This window comes from Portunus trituberculatus, chromosome 41 (assembly GCF_017591435.1).
Source record: "Portunus trituberculatus isolate SZX2019 chromosome 41, ASM1759143v1, whole genome shotgun sequence".
NCBI classification, from domain to species: domain Eukaryota; kingdom Metazoa; phylum Arthropoda; class Malacostraca; order Decapoda; family Portunidae; genus Portunus; species Portunus trituberculatus.
Window position 1 is genome coordinate 20,208,422 of NC_059295.1, and position 18,695 is coordinate 20,227,116.

General features: G+C 46.4%; 2 protein-coding genes across 3 annotated transcripts in view; both read right to left on the minus strand.

The window, feature by feature from the left end:
- Nucleotides 1-753: 753 nt before the first annotated feature.
- On the minus strand, nucleotides 754-11,259 carry LOC123517212 (protein piccolo-like). Of its 2 annotated transcripts, XM_045277233.1 has the most exons (9): nucleotides 8,851-11,259; nucleotides 8,463-8,535; nucleotides 8,017-8,257; nucleotides 7,273-7,787; nucleotides 6,913-7,052; nucleotides 6,530-6,759; nucleotides 6,046-6,230; nucleotides 5,292-5,372; nucleotides 754-5,000 (listed from the first exon to the last, which is right to left on the minus strand). In XM_045277233.1, the coding sequence occupies exons 1-9, from the start codon at nucleotides 9,196-9,198 to the stop codon at nucleotides 4,996-4,998; spliced, it is 1,818 nt and encodes a 605-aa protein (XP_045133168.1). In that variant the 5' UTR covers nucleotides 9,199-11,259; the 3' UTR covers nucleotides 754-4,995. The 2 variants fall into 2 exon arrangements, with proteins under 2 accessions (XP_045133168.1, XP_045133167.1); XM_045277232.1 differs by lacking the exon at nucleotides 754-5,000 and having other exon boundaries at nucleotides 5,015-5,372.
- A 137-nt stretch (nucleotides 11,260-11,396) lies between these two features.
- The window catches only part of LOC123517211, a 42,369-nt gene continuing 35,070 nt past the window's right edge, over nucleotides 11,397-18,695 (minus strand). The window contains exons 16-18 of the mRNA XM_045277231.1: nucleotides 18,069-18,249; nucleotides 15,218-15,306; nucleotides 11,397-13,907 (exon numbers count right to left, since the gene is read on the minus strand). Coding sequence (XP_045133166.1) covers nucleotides 13,064-13,907; nucleotides 15,218-15,306; nucleotides 18,069-18,249 — 1,114 coding nt within the window. The 3' untranslated portion in view covers nucleotides 11,397-13,063. The remainder of the gene's footprint in view (nucleotides 13,908-15,217; nucleotides 15,307-18,068; nucleotides 18,250-18,695) is intronic.

Genomic DNA, 18,695 nt, shown 5'->3' on the forward strand with positions numbered 1-18,695 from the left:
CCAGTTACTTAGTACATAATCGTGTGTATGTGTGCGTATTATATATATATATATATATATATATATATATATATATATATATATATATATATATATATATATATATATATATATATATATATATATATATATATATATATATATATATATATATATATATATATATATATATATATATATATATATATATATATATATATATATATATATATATATATATATATATATATATATATATATATATATATATATATATATATATATATATATATATATATATATATATATATATATATATATATATATATATATATATATATATATATATATATATATATATATATATATATATATATATATATATATATATATATATATATATATATATATATATATTTTTTTTTTTATTTATTTTTTTTTTTTACAGTAAGGCCTATAGCGCCTGTAGGCTCACTTGAAGAGTGTGTAGGAAGCGCTGTTCAGCTTCCGCCCATTAGTGGTACAGGCAATTTTATTTATAGTGGTACCCATATCACCACCCAAACTCATCTTGGGTGTAACCACCTAGAACCTGAGTATCATGGTGACTTGTAGGTAACTTTAAACCACTCGACAAATGGCAAAGTGTTTTAAGGCTGTACGTGGTGGGATTCGAACCTATATATATATATATATATATATATATATATATATATATATATATATATATATATATATATATATATATATATATATGTGTGTGTGTGTGTGTGTGTGTGTGTGTGTGTGTGTGTGTGTGTGTGTGTGTGTGTGTGTGTGTGTGTGTACATTAAAACTGGCCAAGTGCAAAAAATCAATTTAAAAAGATACTTGATCAAAACGCCGCTCTCAAAAAGAAACAGGGCGAGGGGAATCAAGAGAAGAATGGCAATTGAAGTACATGGGGGTGTCTTGACTTTTCTCTCATAAAACCCTCTAAGTCGGAGGCAAGCAAAAAAAAAAAAAAAAACACTCATAAAGATTAGAGGACTAAAAGACCAAATATACTGATCAACATTAGCATTAGTAAGATAGGGAGAATACGTAGGGGTCAAAGAAATTCAGGTAGAAAGTCTTGTGCAGCGACACTGCAAGAGGATGCGGGGCAAGTATTTATCATGTTCAGAGGAGCAATAACCGTGCAAAATTTAACAAGATTTGGAGATAAAAATGGTATCGCAGCATCGCAGGTGTGAAAATCTGTACAACCCACTACACATGGTAGGAATCGATGAGAAGTAAAGCTTCTGATTCCATTACATCTAAGAGGACTGTGTGAGTTGAATCTCCTTGTGTCTGGATACAAACTCTTGTTCCTCTATCTTTATTTTTCTATTTCCTCCAACCTGTTTCAAGAAAAAAGTGTCAGGACACCTCAGGAAAATTCATTAGCTTTATCTTTAATTTTTCTACACTTATTTTTGTGAATGGCATTTGATCAGGTTATTATTTTTACTTTCCGGTTTTCCTGAGTTAATCTTTCTGACACATGAAATTAAATAACGCCCAATCTTTGTATTTATCTTTCATGAACGCATCCCTTGGTAGTTCCTTCATCTCTTCTCCATTATCTTTACTCACAAGGTCTTGATAAGTCCTTGCGGGAAAGGTAAGACCGTCATGTCCGGCGCGCTCTTATCGCCCCATCAGACAGCTCTCCGCTGCCAGGCTCCGCTGGGGAATGTTCATACTGCTACGTAGTAGCCGAGAAATTATATAAATGACTTAGTGTAGCAAAATTACTTGCTTTCCTGGCAAAGCAACACAAATCAACTCAGGCGAGTAACTACCCAATTACAACATATATACTGGACAAGCTAAGACAACACACACATTGATTACTATGAGGTGAGAGATAGGAATCATACCGGAAGAAAACCGTCCCTGAAATCTGTCTTGTAATTTCTTTTTGGCGTAAGACTAACACTTCCGTGGGAGGCAGTGGACACCTTGGCAGAAGAGTGAACCATGCCCGCACCGGCAGCCTGAGGTGTCCACCCTGGAGGCCGAGGCTCGCTGTGCGTGAGTTAACAATGTGGTATTTACTCCTCAGACGCTCCAGGGCGACGCCGCACCGACCATGGAAGACAGGGATCAGGACTTGCCACGAAAGGATTATCAAGGTGATCGCGGACAAAATCTCGACAAAGTTTTTCACCATCACAAGACTTTGACACAGAAGGGAGGACACGCAGTGACCTTAGAACGTAAAGAAAAGCCACCACAGAGTACCACACCAAAACCAAGCACGTGACGAGGAAGTGATGGATGGTGAACACTTGACCTTGTCACAGACATGCCCAGTCTCGCCTCGCACTCCCGCGGCACCAAACCACCAAAAGTGAAGCAGTATTGCAAACACAACCATGATGAAAACAACCACTGAGTTACTGAACTCATACAAAATGCAACTAACTCAACTCATAGAATTAGATTTCACACCAGGAACAAGGTATAAGTAGTCGACTATCCTACAAATATTTTCTCAGTAACAATCCACCGCACGCCATTCAGTACAACAAATGCGGTGGCTGGCGGCTACAACATTCAGCACAAAAAAGTTGGTGCGAGTGCCGTGCGCCTTGTCATCAAGCAGCACGTTCTGGACCTTCTGTGTCGTGGGGGGAAGGCTTGCGGGTCTCTCATAGATGAGTTACTGCTGCCCCTCTGCGTCAAACAAAATATACAACTTGTCAACCAGATAGATACATTGCTACGTTGACTGAACACCTCGCACTAGTACATGTTCAGCACCTGAGCTCCACCACGTCCTCAACTCCATGAACTTGCGTGAACAAAACATCAAAATTCAGTCTCCTGTGATATTAGGCAACGAGTGAGTTGGACACCGAGGACATTCAAGGAGAAAAGAACACACGTGCACCACACACTCTCACACTAAATTTTGATTATTACCACAAAATAACACACATTACACAGCAGAAAGCCTTACATGATCCATATAATGCTTGCTGGTTTTGTCATCGAGTTAAGGGAACGTGGTAATACATATACATACATATATAATAATCTTCTGACTTCCCTCCTTGTGTCAGAAAGGTGAGGCGAGGCTCGTGCCCGCTCCCAATATATTCACAAGGCTACACCAAGACCCTACATCACCACGGACATACACCTCACTATACAACACACAAGATATAGGAGGCATACCAAGGTCATTCTCACACTCAACACTTCAGAGCATTAATTCTACGTTGTGTAGGCTGTGGAAACACTTAACAATGGCCAAGAATGCTGTGTCGAAAGGTGTAATAGGAATGCATTGCTAAGTAATCTTATCTTGTCTGTGTGTGTGTGTGAGAGAGAGAGAGAGAGAGAGAAAGAGAGAGAGAGAGAGAGAGAGAGAGAGAGAGAGAGAGAGAGAGAGAGAGAGAGAGAGAGAGAGAGAGAGAGAGAGAGAGAGAGAGAGAGAGAGAGAGAGAGAGAGAGATACTGAGAAAGGATGATGAAATTCTTATTGAAACCCCTCATCACTCCCTGTACAAATGTGACATAACATTCCCAACGTTTACAAGACATTCCACAAACCTATCAAGTTAAGACTAATGCTCACAAATGCATTCACCTATTATAATGATCCCTTTGGGTGCACCTGCCACGTACGTACATAGGCTGGTGTCCAGGATAGGGGAGAAAGGTGTGAGGGTCGGGTATCTGCCCTTAGCTGCCCCGCCCAGCTGAGTGAGGGCACCACTGGGGTGACCGCCATAAGGAGACTCAACACTGGCGCCACAGAATGCATGGGGGCACACACCACACGCCCTGCTCTGCTCTACATGGGCGGGTACGGCGGGTTACTCTTTGACCTGAGTCTGACACAAAATAATCCAAGGCTTAAAACTAAGACGAGCGAGAAGCTGTGACTGACTGACAAATCAGTCACAGCCTCAAGGTTCTGTTGCGCCATTCATTTGGACAAGAAAAAAAACATCACCTGACGCAGTGTTCTTGTGTCTACAGGACCGACAAAACACTTTCCTGACAACTATCACAAGTTTCTTTCACATTTAAACTCCAAACATTTTCAACATTAATTGGCATGCTCCTTCAATAAGATCTATTAATTTCTATATATGATTTCAAACATATTAACCACTGATGGTATTTTCCATCTACATGCTCATTCCAGAAACATAAAAAGTTTGTACAATTCATTTCCTCTATGAGCGGAATGATCTAATTCGTAAAGCTTTGCAGGCAGGTTATGGAGGACACTCGGCCAGGGGCGGTGAGGCAGGTGGTGGTGGCCACTGCCGTCCACCACCACGACTCCTGGCCTGGGAGGGAAGGCTGGGCTGGGAGGGGCGGCCGTGTGGTTCCGCCACTTTGGTCCCCAACACAGTGAGTTACAGTGTGGCAAAAAGCAAACATCACGAGCCTCTGAACATTTAACAGTATTTAACATCTCAGTATGAATGAACTTAAGGGCGGGATGTATTCCCTCGACGAGCAACTGTCATGACGGGCCGAGTGAGGGTCGGACTGGTGAAGGAGACACAAAGTAGCCGCCTGGTGAACGCACTCACGGCACCGTTCGGGGCACGAGGCTGGGGCAGGGCGGCGCTGAGAAAATGGTACAGCGACGGCAAGTGCAGTGTTGAGGGAACCTTGCAGCACAACACGTGTATGCAAGTGAGGGAAGAAGGACGATTAACAAGAACTTCCACCTCTACACGCACATCCTTCAGTCTTTTTTGTCATGTCATGTACAATATACTGTTTCAACTTCTCCAGTCTTTACTACACCTTTCCTAATTTACCCAGTGTGGATGACACTGGCTTTTATTCCATATAATAGTTACAGTACACCTCTTCACCTGCAAGTGTGAAGAAGCACCATTCTAGAACATGTATATTTAGTTCTCTTCTTTCAGGCATTAACGCTCAACAGGAAAGAAGTGCCGTGGGTCGTGGTGGCCGCGCTGACGTCCCTTGTCGCTCACTGCCGCCAGCCTCTCATTCTGGACACATGAAGTTAGTGACAACAACAACAACAACAGATAATCGTACTATGTTAACAATGCAGTATTACTACGCTTGTGTATTCCATGATATGTGATAATAGCAGGCACAGGTCTTTTCACTCAACACCAATAAATGAGAATAAATATAGGTATCAGTACTCTCAAGTTGCCATCATAGTACTTGTGACGGTGTACGGTATTGTGAGTACAACATTCGTGGAGACGTAAGTTACAAGTTTATAATGCATATTTCATTTCCATACATATGATTAGTCCTTCAATCAGCACCTGGTAAATGTTCGGGAAGCTCCTCGCGGTCCAACTCCTGCAGCTGATACCACCGGAGCTCCTCGTCCATCAGGCTCAGCTCTGCAACAAACACCACATCAGGGGAAGAATGAGCTATCGGTGCCTCTCCAACAACGCGCCTCGCTCGGGACACGAGAGACGAATGATTGATGACAAAAAGGTGCAAAATGGAAGGTAAGCCTTGTAATGACGTAAAATACAAACATGCATGTTTTCTCTTTTACCTGTACTAACTCCATTGGGAGGTAAAGTCACGTCATACATGATATTGTATTTATAGAATCAATTTTATTTTGCCTATCTTATTTTATATTTATTTTTTCAGTTCAGTTTAAAGTGTAGTAACTAGTGACCCTGTTGGTGTGCAGTTCTTACTTCGTCAATCACCTTCATGGTTATTCTAATAATGGTGATGGGATCTATACATACATAAGTCAACGAGTGATTAAATGTTTATGTAAGGAAAAATAATTAATAAATGCCTGAGTGAGTGCCTAAGTGAATGACAAAAGGAATAAGCGAAATAATGAATAATAAAGGAAGTTCATAAACTATTAAATGACTCAATGAATGAATGAATGCGTGCGTAAATCAGTAAATCACTGAGTGACTATGAATGAATGACTGAGTGAATGAATAAATTAGTACCTCGGTAACTGACGAACAGATTGAGTGACTGAGTGAGTAGGTGTACGATTGACTGAATGAAAGTATGGCTGGGCTTTCTTCTTACCAGACAGGTCCAGCACAACCTCGCCCAGATATTCGTTAGGTCTGTCTGGCTGATAATTCCAGGCGGTGACCTCCAGGTGGCGCTTGGCGAGATCCGCAGGCTGCAGGTTTGGGTACACCATGGTCTGGTTCCACTCAGGGTTGCTGGTCAGAGAGAAGTAACGCGTCCGCCTCTGGTTCTCCACGCTGAGGGAAGGCGTTTCCTTAGTTCAGTGTTTCAAAGCGGAAATTCATGACATGTAAGAGTTTATGAAAATTTTGTTGTGACTAACGAGATTTGGTATATGTCTTAAACATTAGATGTTATTGTTTGTTTATGTTAAGTTCTCCATACGCAAAGGTGGACGAAGGAAAAAATATTATGAATATTCTTATGTAGCTTCATCTCCAACGAATGAATAACCTTGCTGCTGAAACAGTTCAATATTACGGTCGAGTGGATGCACAAAATATGTAGGAGAAAATGGAGCGAATACGAGGCTCACCTGCGGCCAGGCAGAAGGTACACCTTTATGAATGGGTCCGGGCGGGTATCACCGTCCTCCCGCACTGTGTGGAGTCCACGCGCGCGCAGCACCGTCACGTACAGGATGCCAGCCTGGGAGTCGTAGCACACCTGCAGCTGCACCTCGCCCATCGCCTGCTCTTGATTTCTTGCTGTCGGTGTCGTCGCCGCCGCCACCGCTGTCATCGTTCCCGTCGTCGCGCCCGCTCCCTATGAAAGCATGCCCAACTTAGTTTCTTTCATTTCCTAAAGCACAAGTTTAAAGAGAACTACTGCCAAAAGTGTCATAATAATCATCGAATGAAGAACTGATATAAGTCTTTTTCTCGTAGTAGGTTGCTATGCAACTCATTGAGAAAGGACCTTGGTCTGCCTTGGGTCTGGCAGCCGCCGGCTGCCGCCTGCTGAGCTGCTACGGTGCCTGGCTGGTCTTTCAGAGGTGACTCTCCCGCCCTCAGCTGTGATCTCCCTTGATGATGCCTCGGGAGGGGCTCTGTTTCTGGCTGTTCATGACAGAAGATGAAAATAATGAAATATGAGAAAGACGACTAGAGATATGCTCTTTGGCCTGTCATTTCACTCATAATAAGAAGCAAGTTTCTAAGATACCGTATTATTGTTTAGAATCCTTAAACACTGGTATTTTAGGATAATGAATGATAAAACTTGTATACAAAAAATGTTTGAAGTGGTGATTCTATAAAAGAAGGCATAGCGTCTCACAGTTGTGGGGGCGTCGCTCCCTGGGTGTGTGAGGGACTGGAGAGCCTCGGTCAGACAGATGGGCATTCTCGCCGGATGTCCCAACATCGTTAACGCGTCGAAGGTCACGGTTAGTTGGTCTCTCTGCTCCGGGGCTGCTCGGGCGTCGGGATCTGGCATCGGGGCTGTTGCTGGCATAGCGGGGCCTGGAAGAGGAGCGAGCGCGGGGACTGGCTGGGTGGGATGAGTCTCCAAGAGCCTCCAGTCTCGTCCCCTCTCGCTCCCTCTCATACCCGTGGCTGTCATTCCCGAAGACTGTCTCCTGAGAGTTGCTTCCTGTTGTGTCGTTTAAAGGACCTTCAGAACTCGACCGATTCCCGTTGATGTCGAGTGGATCATCTATCGGTGGGTCAGAGCGACGTTGAGGACTGGCGTGGTGGCTGGAGTTGTTAGTGGAGGCTGACACTCCCCTTTCCCTCTCCCGACCTTGCCATTTGTCGCCAGTCAGTCGCTCCCCGGTGATCATGTTGATATCACTGTGGAATCACCCACCAAGACCAGTCATTGGTTAAGGTGGAAACTTTTCTCCCTTGAGAAACAAAATCAAAATCTTAAAAAACTGGAGCATTGATATTATCCATGATGCTATTAATTCAAGTTACACACACATTAGTATATGAAATTTGTTTAATTCCCCTTAGAGTTATACACACACACACACACACACACACACACACACACACACACACACACACACACACTAACCTGCGCACCACTATCTCCACCTCCAGATCGTCCACAGAATGCGTTACAATGCTCTGCACCTCCTCGTATGTCCTGTCCACCAGGGACACACCGTTCCACTCCAGCAGCAAGTCTCCCTCCTTGAGCTGCCCCAGAGATTCGGCCACGCCTCCAGGATGCAGGCGGGCGATGTAAGCCCCGAGCCGCCCACGAGTACCAGGAATCTCCTTTCCGCCCACCACCTTCATGCCGAGACCGTTTCCTACAAGCCGGGATGAACTCACCGGTGTACATGTATCAATGCAACACTCGCTTACACAAGTTAATGATGAGCAGCACATCAAAAATTGCACAATATCCTGATATCATAGAATAATGTAAAGATAATAATACATGAATCACAAAATGTCATTACTGACTATATGAACAACACAAAACAAGCAGGGTGCCTCAGTGGTAGTACTCACCTGATATCCTGCGATCCTTGGGGTCACGAGTAAGGAGGAAGCGCTTCACCTTGGTGGGCCGCGGCACCCCGGCCTGTGGTGACCTGTGTTAGTGCTGCCTCTCCTCCTTCTCCACAACCACCATCACCAGCACCGATTCGCCATTACATTATTACACCAAGTTATTACTTTACTCATAGCCATGTCCTCTAAGCAAAGATCCCCATCTTGAGTGACTTTCCCGCCAAACACCTAATACCATCCCTGACATGGCATAACCCTCTAAAGCAGCGCTCCCTTCCCTCCGGGCACTGGCCCCTAAGGACTCACGTCCTCGCCTAACCAGCGCCAGGAATCAGGAACAAAACGCTACTTGTTCGTACAGTGAACGGACACATCATTGTGGTACCTTTGATCTCCTCGGAGCACTTCCGTTCTCCTCGTGCTGGACTGGGAGGTTCCTGCGATAGTACGGCGGCGAGGCGTCCCCTCTCCTGTAGGAATGAGACTCCGAGGTGTGTGGAGCGGAGCGGCTGTTGTAGTCGTGATGTGGCGGCGACCCTCTGTCCTCCCTCGGCGAACGACCCATGGGCGAGCCGCGACCAGGGGTGTTATAGTGCTGGCGAGACACTGGGGAGGAGCTGCGGGAAGGCCGTCCCTGGGAGTGACGCGGAGGACTCATGCTGCCTCCCGGGGAGCGGCCCAGTGATGGGTGGGAATGGTAGTCATTCATGTAGGGACTGCGGTATGGATCCATCTCAGGCTCCACGGGGGACGCGAAGCCGTCACTGAAGATGTCCTTACCTGGTCCTAGGTGTGTTAAGGCAGCTCTTGAATACAATGCATCGTTTTCTCTTGTTAGGATTCATCTTCATTGACGAATATTCAGCAATTAACTAAACAGTTGCCCTTGCAGTGACAGTGGTTACTCTGAAGGTTCCCCCATACCAGACCCTTCCCTATCTGAGCCCCCTGCCCTGCCCTGCCCTGCCACACCCCAAACACACTCACTCGTCCCTGCACCGTAACACACGAGTCACCACCAGTTGCCGCTGTCGTCCTGGTTCAAGCTGAATGAGTCACTACAACAAAGGCCCTGTTCACCGCGAGGGGCAGCAGACACCACTGCCGGTGTGGGCTCCTGCACCCAATCGTGACTGAGGAGTTCTGATCAGTTAGAACAAAAAAAAGTCTTCTTAAAGTTTCTGTTGGGAGCATCAGTGAGTAAAATTTCGAGATTTGAAAAAAAAAAATTAAATGAATGTCTGACGAATCAAATATTGACAGAGCTTTGGCCTTCCTCATTCCTCGTCTCTGCTTGTCGCATTAAGTTCTTATTCTTATGACGTGGTGTTTCGCTGTGGCTATCATTGTAATGATATGCAGTAACACTTGTTAACAATTTATAACGGACTAATGACAAATAAATAGTAAGCCCTGAAAATGTAAGCTTATTAAATGCGTTCTTTGGGCCTGGCGGGCCCCGCATCCCAATAGCCAGCTAATACAGGCCTTCCATAATAGAGATGTACGTGGCTCTGAAGACAAGAGTCAGAATCATACTTTAGAGGAAGAAAGACAAACTGCGGAACCTTCACCTCCACTCACGCTAATACGCCCTTGGTGAGCCATTGGCCACATGTGCTGGGCGGCCCTCCCGAGCTGTGTCCGCTGGATGGTGGCGCGAGTCGGCGCCCCAACGCTTGCCTGCCTAATCGCAGCATATGAAGTCAGGATGAAGAGGACTGAGTGGGCGAGGGGCTATTTATTCACAGTCATTACTCTCAATTACTTGAAAAAATAACACTGACTTGTAAAAGGAGACACATGAGACTGCTATCTCTAATTCACGAGGGAAAAAATTTAGAACACTGACATCGTTTAGCTGCTACGTGCAGTGAATGAAAAACAGGCTGGTGATCAATAGAAGGTAACTACCGGACTTAGGGCCAGAGCTCCACCTGAGACAGCAAGCAGGCAAGGTGGCCAGCACGACACTCACGCTACGTGCCACACAAGAGAAGCATAACGACTCACAATAATCACAGCAGCTTGAGCAAGAGAAACAGGGAGGGTGAAGAGGGGCCAAAACAAACTCAAATACAGAACTCCTCAGCGTTTAAGACAAGTAACAGAATAGTATCGACTGGGGGCTACAGTAGCCATTCGCTGAAGTTGAGAAGCAACAGGATACTGGCACGAAACGGACAGTTGCACGCGGGAAACAGACCCACTCTCCCGGCCGCGTGGGGTGGGGAGGGACAGCGCGCCGAACCATCAGGGACCAAGGGAACTCAGCAATAATTTGAAATTTCCGCGTGATTTGGGCATTATTATTATTTTTTTTATTTATTTATTTATTTTTTTTTTTTTGCATTGTTTTAGGTTGAGGTGAGCGCAGGAGCTGTCTGGAGGCCACAAGTTATGGTGCGACACTGGGAAGACGGATAAACTACAAGTGTAATTATTGAAATCTATACCCGGAATTTTATAGGCTGAGTGATAAATGAATGACTACAAGAGGTTGAACAGAAGACTCCGGCAACATGGAATGACAAGTACTGTACGTGATGAGTCTACAGGTTTAGCAAGCTTTGAGTACAGTCTGCTGCTGCACGTGGTGGAATAGTAGCTACTGAATCTTTCTGCCGATGGTTTGCTGTTGGCCATCTGCGGTGCAGGTACAAGCGAGTGTTGAACTGAAGCAAGAATAGCAGAACAAAATAAACTAGCCGGCACGTGATATCTAGTTGCCATCCAAAGCACTATTAAGTTGCTAGTTTATTCAGCAAAATAAAAGAGCCATCAAACTGCAGCCACAACGGAGGCAAGACTACCCCGCCCCGCTCTCCTTGGGATGGACTAAGCCTGGCAGGGGAGGCTCGAGAGAGTGGCTGCCGCCCGCGCCCCAGCTGGTGTTGTGATGAAGGAGTCTTACAAGAGAAACACCAAGGGTCTTTCAAATAACATGATGTATTTGAAGGTCAACAACAATTTGTATTGTTTACATGCCATGAACAAATATAATGAAATGGAATGTACAGTGACATAGACATCGTCCTCAGAAGCAAGAAAGACACATGCAGGGAGAACACAGACTGTGCTTGACACTGAAGTTTATGGGCAGTGGAGCTCCAAAGTGGCATCCAGCAGCACTGTTTGCCAAGGCCCGTTGTGCATGTTACCTAGAGGGCGGACGGTCGTGGGCGCGCGGCGGGGCGGCACCTGGACACGGCCTGCCAAACCCTCCACGGTGCGGCCCAGCCCGACCCGTCACCCCGCCCGCCCCTCCTCCAGCTACAATGAGGATAGCAGCTCAACGACCCGCTTAGTTTAGTTAGGTACCCCAGGGAACGAACTAGACCGTTCCGCTCGTCAGGTGGCACTCAATGACACACAATTTAGTGAGGAAGAGAGAATGGTAGCCCCCGCAAGAGCCTCTCAGACTCTGTCACTCTGCCACATCGATCTGGACCCTCCGAGGTGGCAGAGTGGGACCCACATCCGCCCCGGAACCTCCGAGAGCGGCAGTGTCGGCCAGGCCGGCCACCGAGCCGCTCTGCTCCGTGCGCCGCGGCGGATGAGACTCGTAGAGAATATTGGGATGAGTAAGTACACCAGCAACACCGTGAACACAGTAACAGGATCAAAAAGGATTCCCGAAGTCCGTGCGTCTTTTTAGATTTTCCCTCAGGAAAGTATATTAGTCATGATTCCCCGTAAAATCCTCCATGGGAAGATATTGGTAATACAAGGTGATCCAGGAAAGGAGTCCGGGGAGAGACTCGGAGGTTGGATGGTATCACGGGAAGATGCCATCAGACAGCAAGGGGACGCAAGTGATGGGGGTCCTTATTGGGAGACAGACTTAGGCAACCAACTTTGGTGGACCTGAATGGCAGTTCTTCATTCGACGAATCGAGTTCGATATGTTATGGAACAAATTATTGAGTAGTGATTTAGTGGCAAGCTTTATGTTGTAACTCTACTCATACCTATAACGTAAGGGCGAAGCAATCAAGATAGTCCGTCACCACTAAGAAGGGGAGGGTCGGAAATCATTAGGAATTCAACCTTCAATAAAGTGTTATCAAATGCTTAAACGAATTGTTCGAGTAAGTATGGACATAAGGCACAATAACTGAGGGAGGAGAGCAAGGTAGAACGTGGCGAGTTACACTTATGTTCATCGTGGTCGTCGCCGGCCGCCGCCCGCCATCGGGAGGAGGCCGCCGGGACGACGGTGCCTCGACTCGCTGAGGGTGAGGAGGTTTCCAGGTGTTTGTGTGGATTATGCTTATCGTCAAGTTACAGGCCACAGATAGTGTTCCAAATATCCTCAGGGAAGAATGACACTGAACCAGCCTCGTGTTACAATACACTTAACCTAGGCAATCGGAGGTACTTAGCATATTCCGTATTTTATACTTAGGTGCACTAGACTTGCCCCCTATTTGTATCACATAAGATGTGCGGATATATTGATATATACTGTTATCTTGTAACCAGATTTGATTTTCATGAATATACTGCTCGATTTAGTGGGACAGTTCTAGCATACGACAGTTGTGTAGAGACACCAACCAACACCTCAACACGAGAACCACAACACACAACACCACTTACTTCCGGTACCGTCTCTGTAAGTCATACTTGCCTCTGTGGGTCTGACTAGTGATTGGTGAGCTTCCTAGATCCTCTAACAACTTTCGCGAGCGTGTCGGCATGTCGGGCAGCAAGGGCATGGCCGGGGTGAAGTCACTCATGGTGTCGCTCAGGCTGTCTGCCGTGAGGGGAGAGAAGTCAGAGAGTCGCTCATACAGCGCGCCTGTGAAATCTTCGCTCTGGAAGGTGGAGGCGAGGCGGGCCATGGACCGGTCCTCCTCTGTCATTGGGTAATGAGAGGGAGAGGGGCCTCGCGAGCCATAGTAATGACGTGGCGACGTTCGGGCGCCAGGCGAGCTGCCATAGCGGTTTGGTGGTGATCCTCCCGCTTTATATGGGGAGTAGCCGCTGTAATACCCGGACGAGGGATCGCGGGCGTCCCTCAGGATCTCATCAATAGACCGTAAGACACTGGTGGTGGAGTCGCGCGCGGACTGCGGCGGACTTTGGTCATAGGGCCCGTAGGCTCTGGGGTCATTGTAGCCCAGCTCGGCACTCTCGCGCAGCCTCGCCAGGCGGATTAATTCCTCGTGCAAACGCGAATTCTGTTCGATCTGCTGCCTCCTGCGTGAGATCTCTGCCTTGATCTTCTGCTTCTTCTCCTCCCGCGATAAGAGGTCGTCCTCGTCATCTGAGGCATAGGGCGAGGGGTGCCAGGAGCGAGGCTTGCGAGGCTTTCTGATTGGCTTTTGGCGAGAGGAGCCATAAATCCCCGGGTCGGTGAGGGTGGAGCCCGGGGTGGAGCTGCGGCCCCACAGGTCTGAGGGAAGCCCGCTCTCTGAGCTGCGCCTTCCCGTGCTCCTTGGGGGAGAAAACATGCAGTTAGACTGACTGGATTCAGAGAACCAAAACTCCTGCACTTTGACGAAAAACTACTAATTAAATGTACCCAGAGTCAGTGAATACATTCCTCCACGTTAACAAAAAGCTTGCCCAGTGACTAGCAATGAAATTGGCTGTGTTCGTCGGGGTGATGAGGGCAAGCCGTGATCCTGCACGCAGGTGGTGCCCGGCACAGCCACCCAGTGAGGAGCGCTGGACGCCCGCTACACGCTGCCTGTCATCACTGGCTTTACCATTCATCGTCTCAAAAAGTAGACGAAGAATGTATGATCAATGGTGAACAAGGTGTATTCAAGTAAAAAAGTAACGCCCAGCAGAGGAAGGGTCATCCAGCACCCTCACTTCACGCCCTTACTAGAGGCAAAGAGGAGAAGAAAAAAAGAAAATATGCCCAAAAAACATATATAACGAAAGCTTATTGAACACACAGAATCAGCTTTGCCATCCATGAAAAAATGTAAATGAGTTATACTGAAGATGTTACCTAATAATCTAATCTAACCCACGCTGCAGGTCAGCGTGATAGCCAAACGCGCCTGCTGTGTGAGGGCTCGGTGCTTGCGTTTAATTGGAGGGGCAAGCTTACTTGGCCTCACGCAGCAATTACACTACAGGAGCTAAAATACGCACAGCAGAGCACAGTACCGCGTGCACCTAGCGCATGCGTCACCCAGCTTACTACAGGAAGTTGTAATTCTTGCTTCTGATGCAAAATTTCCAAGACGGAGGTTCTAGATCAATCTTTTTGGCCATATTTAAAGGAATTAGATATATTAAATGAATTAGATATATTAAATGAGAGTTTGCGAACTTACCTATCAGTTACTTCTTCCCATGTTTCCCCTGCGGCGAGATGTGCGACGGAAAGACATTCGTGTATTTTATCAGACATTTCTCAGAAAATCAGAAATACATGCAAGTCCTCAATTGTCAAGAAAAGTGTGAAATGGAGACACAAAAATACACACACACACACACACACACACACACACACACACACACACACACACACACAGAGGAAGATAAACACAATCTGTAGGAGATGCTGAGGCTGTGTGTTATGTAAATGAAACATGGTGTAGCGCACCATTCCTTCCCATCATTTGTTACTTTTCCAAATGAAAGTTTTGTGTTGTGTCCACCTGTACCACCACATTCTTGACTTTCCAGACGACGACACTTCACTTGACTCGAGGCACAGAGGACCTTACCTGCCCTGGCTTGCGGCGAGAACCTGACTCATAGCAAAGAGGTTCAAGGGGACTTACCTGCCCATGCTTAGAAGTCTGGCTGCCAAGAGGTCATCGTCATCCATGTAGTTGATGGCAGTGTCTCGAAGGGCCGCGCCGTAGAGGGACTGGGGGGGAGGGGGACGCGCTGAGATTAACAAGGGGGAAGGGAGCTCTATCTTCAAGGGAAGGAGCCACTTTAAGAAAGGAAGCATTTACAGACACTAGCGTAATGAGACTTGAGACACAGGAATAAAAGTTTACATATGCCCGTAAAATCACAGGATAATACTATTTCATCATCTAATAGGCCAGGTAGTAGTAAATAGTAAAGGGGGAGGGAGATGTGTATATATATATATATATACCAGCCGATAATGGGACATGAGTGAAGAGCGGGAAGAAAGGACACTGAAAGACGGAGGCACGGAGGGGCGAAGGGAGGACAAGAAGTGAACGTTGGGCGAGATACGAGGAAGCAAGATGGGAAGTGTTGAATGGACGAGGACACAAAGCCAGGGAAGTAATGTCTCAAATTAGAGTAACGTGCCGGAGGAGCCAAGGATCGGGAAGAGAGGAAAGCTGATTACGCACTGAGAGGCCCTTGAGCGAGACGGACCAGAGGGTGAGACGGCGGGGCAGGGGCGTGAAGGAATGAGTGGGTGGCTGGTGGGTGGAGCGCACACACACACACACACACACACACACACACACACACACACACCAAGACATAAACGTGAGCCTCCATTCTCTCTCTCTCTCTCTCTCTCTCTCTCTCTCTCTCTCTCTCTCTCTCTCTCTCTCTCTCTCTAACCTTCACTAGCAAAAAGTCCCAGTTCACACACACACACACACACACACACACACACACACACACACACACACACACACACACACACACACACACACACACATACACACACACACACACGCCGAGGCAGACGCCCTAACTATCTATTTCCCACTTACCAGCCTATGTTCCACGCCACTTAGCCTTAACCCCTAACTACGTGGTGCAACTGGAGGAACTTGAGAAAAACTTAGGCATGATGTTGATCTGTGAGCGAGGCAGTTGTGGATCTGTAGAACGGAGAGAGAGAGAGAGAGAGAGAGAGAGAGAGAGAGAGAGAGAGAGAGAGAGAGAGAGAGTACAAAGGCAGCCAATCATCATACTATGTAGTACTCAACTTGAAGAACTGAAGCGCGCGTGACAGCTGGCAACAATTCCGACAATATTATCGTACAACTCCATCCAAACCCGAAATATCTCTTTAGTATTCTTTCTCTCTTTCTTTACGGGAAGACTATTTGCAGATCTTTACCAATTTATCCAACAGCTTCACTATGTCAGCCTTGCAGGGCCAATGACGTGTAGGAGCTGGTGTCCCTGGTTTACTATCGAATAAAATTAATAAAAAAGTGATATTGAAGGTGAATCATCAGAACAATAATGGAAACCTCTCCAGCGTGAGGAAGTGGATAAGACGGCGAGAAACGGTTACTTATAAAGATTTTGCTCACATATCAAGAACACGCTATCATATTACAATAATCCTTCCAGTGTTTTCAGCGACCGAAAAATCATAAATGTGCGACTTGGATGATCCTCACAATTAGAAATCGTATTCCCAAATGTCTCGCCGAGCGTCTTGGCTTGGATACTTCCAACAGGCTGTAGTGGAGGTTATACCTGAACTTCAAGGTTATTTTCATCGATTTAGTGTTAGTTCAACAAGGATTGTACGTCATCATTGGTAAAATATCTATGCGGTTTGAGAAAATAGTTTCTACGAAAGAAGAAAACATTTCAATAAACGGGGACCCAGTAGTGTAATGAGGTGCTGTCTTGTGCCAGGCTCAGTGTTCTACAGTGACATTTTACTCTCACACGGTCTGGAATCAAATTGTTAGTTTATTCCAATATGAAAAAAAATACGAAAGCGCAGACAAAGCTGAAGGCAGCAAAGGAGGCAACGTCTCAGTCGCAGAGGGACTCCCTCTCTCCGTGACAGGCAATGATGCAAGGCAGAAGAGCCGCCAGCTTTACACGGCAGTGGCCGCACATCATGATCGGAGAAGAGAACACGAACTAAGTGATTTCTGAAACGAGCGAATCTTTCTTCGGGATGCATGAAGTCACTGATGAATAACATAATGACGTCATTCACTGCCAGGCTATGGAAGTGAGAAAGCAATGCAGTGCTGTGTGTGTTCAGGTCCGCTGATCCATTCGCGGTTTATATTTTTAAAGTATTTTGTACTTTAAAATAACCTTAATGTACTCAGTTGATTTAGGCCAGATGAGACATTTCAAGCATCACGGAACATTAGTGCGACTGCAAAACGGAAAGTGAGAACACCAGTTTCACATGGCATCTATTTTTATAGGAAGTAATTCAAGTTACGAGCATATCAATTCTTTCTACGATGGTAGCTCTCTATCTTCTCTATACACATGCGAGGCAGGATAGCCGCACTTTGCAGCACGATGGCCAGAGTTCTTGCTCTCGCATTAACGTGTTAAACCCCACCTGCTTAGCTCTCCATCATCAATATCATCATCAGCTATAAAGTTCAGCATAGGTTCCGGCCCTTTATCTTTTCAAATGATTCTTTTCTGCCTCATCTTTCCATCTTCTGCCTTCAAAGCGCACTGTATCCACTCCTGATGAGGCCAAGGCACTTTACAAATACGTTTTAGTGCTGAGTTTGGAATGCGACTTGCGACTCAGGACAGGCTAGTGACGGTCCGCACACCACGAGGAGAGAAGCATATGAACACTATTGGCTTGGAGAAGGAGAAAGTCCAGAAGGAGAAAGGAAAGATGTGTTTTATCCTCTTCTTAAAAAGGAATGGATAAGGGGAAAGCCCCGTGTAGGCACAACTTACTCGCTCCAGCTCTTTCTCCACGTCCCTGTCCTCCTTAATGGGGGAGACATAGGAGCTAATCCTGGGATCCGACATTTGTCGTCGGTGGCCCTTTCGCCGGTGGTTCCTAGGGGAGGAGTTGGCTGATCCTGTTGTATTGCTCGTGCCAGATGCCATACCCAGGCGACGTTGAATTTCCATTCTAAAAATCGAAACAGAATGACACATGCACGTTATAAGGGGCACACTGCCGCACCAGGAAATACCGCTGACGGTAAGGCGTGATGAGAAGACTCCTCTGCGAGTTTACTGATTATCGAAAGAAAAGCTTCCTGATTCGGCACTGAGCGCGGAGCCGCCAAGCAGACTGATGAGGTGATGGCGAGGTGTGTGGCAAGGACGGTGGAAAGACACCTTTGAATAATAATAGTGAAAAATTATCACAGCTCCACCTCCTCAGCGGCATGATCGGCTCCGGATGAGATAGCAAGCACGACTGACAGGACCAGGCGCGCGTCATTGCCACTGTCTTGGAGCTCCTCTACTCTTGCTAGTCAAGTAATAGCAGGTGATGGAGGCAGGCAATGATGCGGCCTGGCGAGGGATGACTTAGAAGCGCCAACTCTAAGCAGGGAATATTAAAGGACC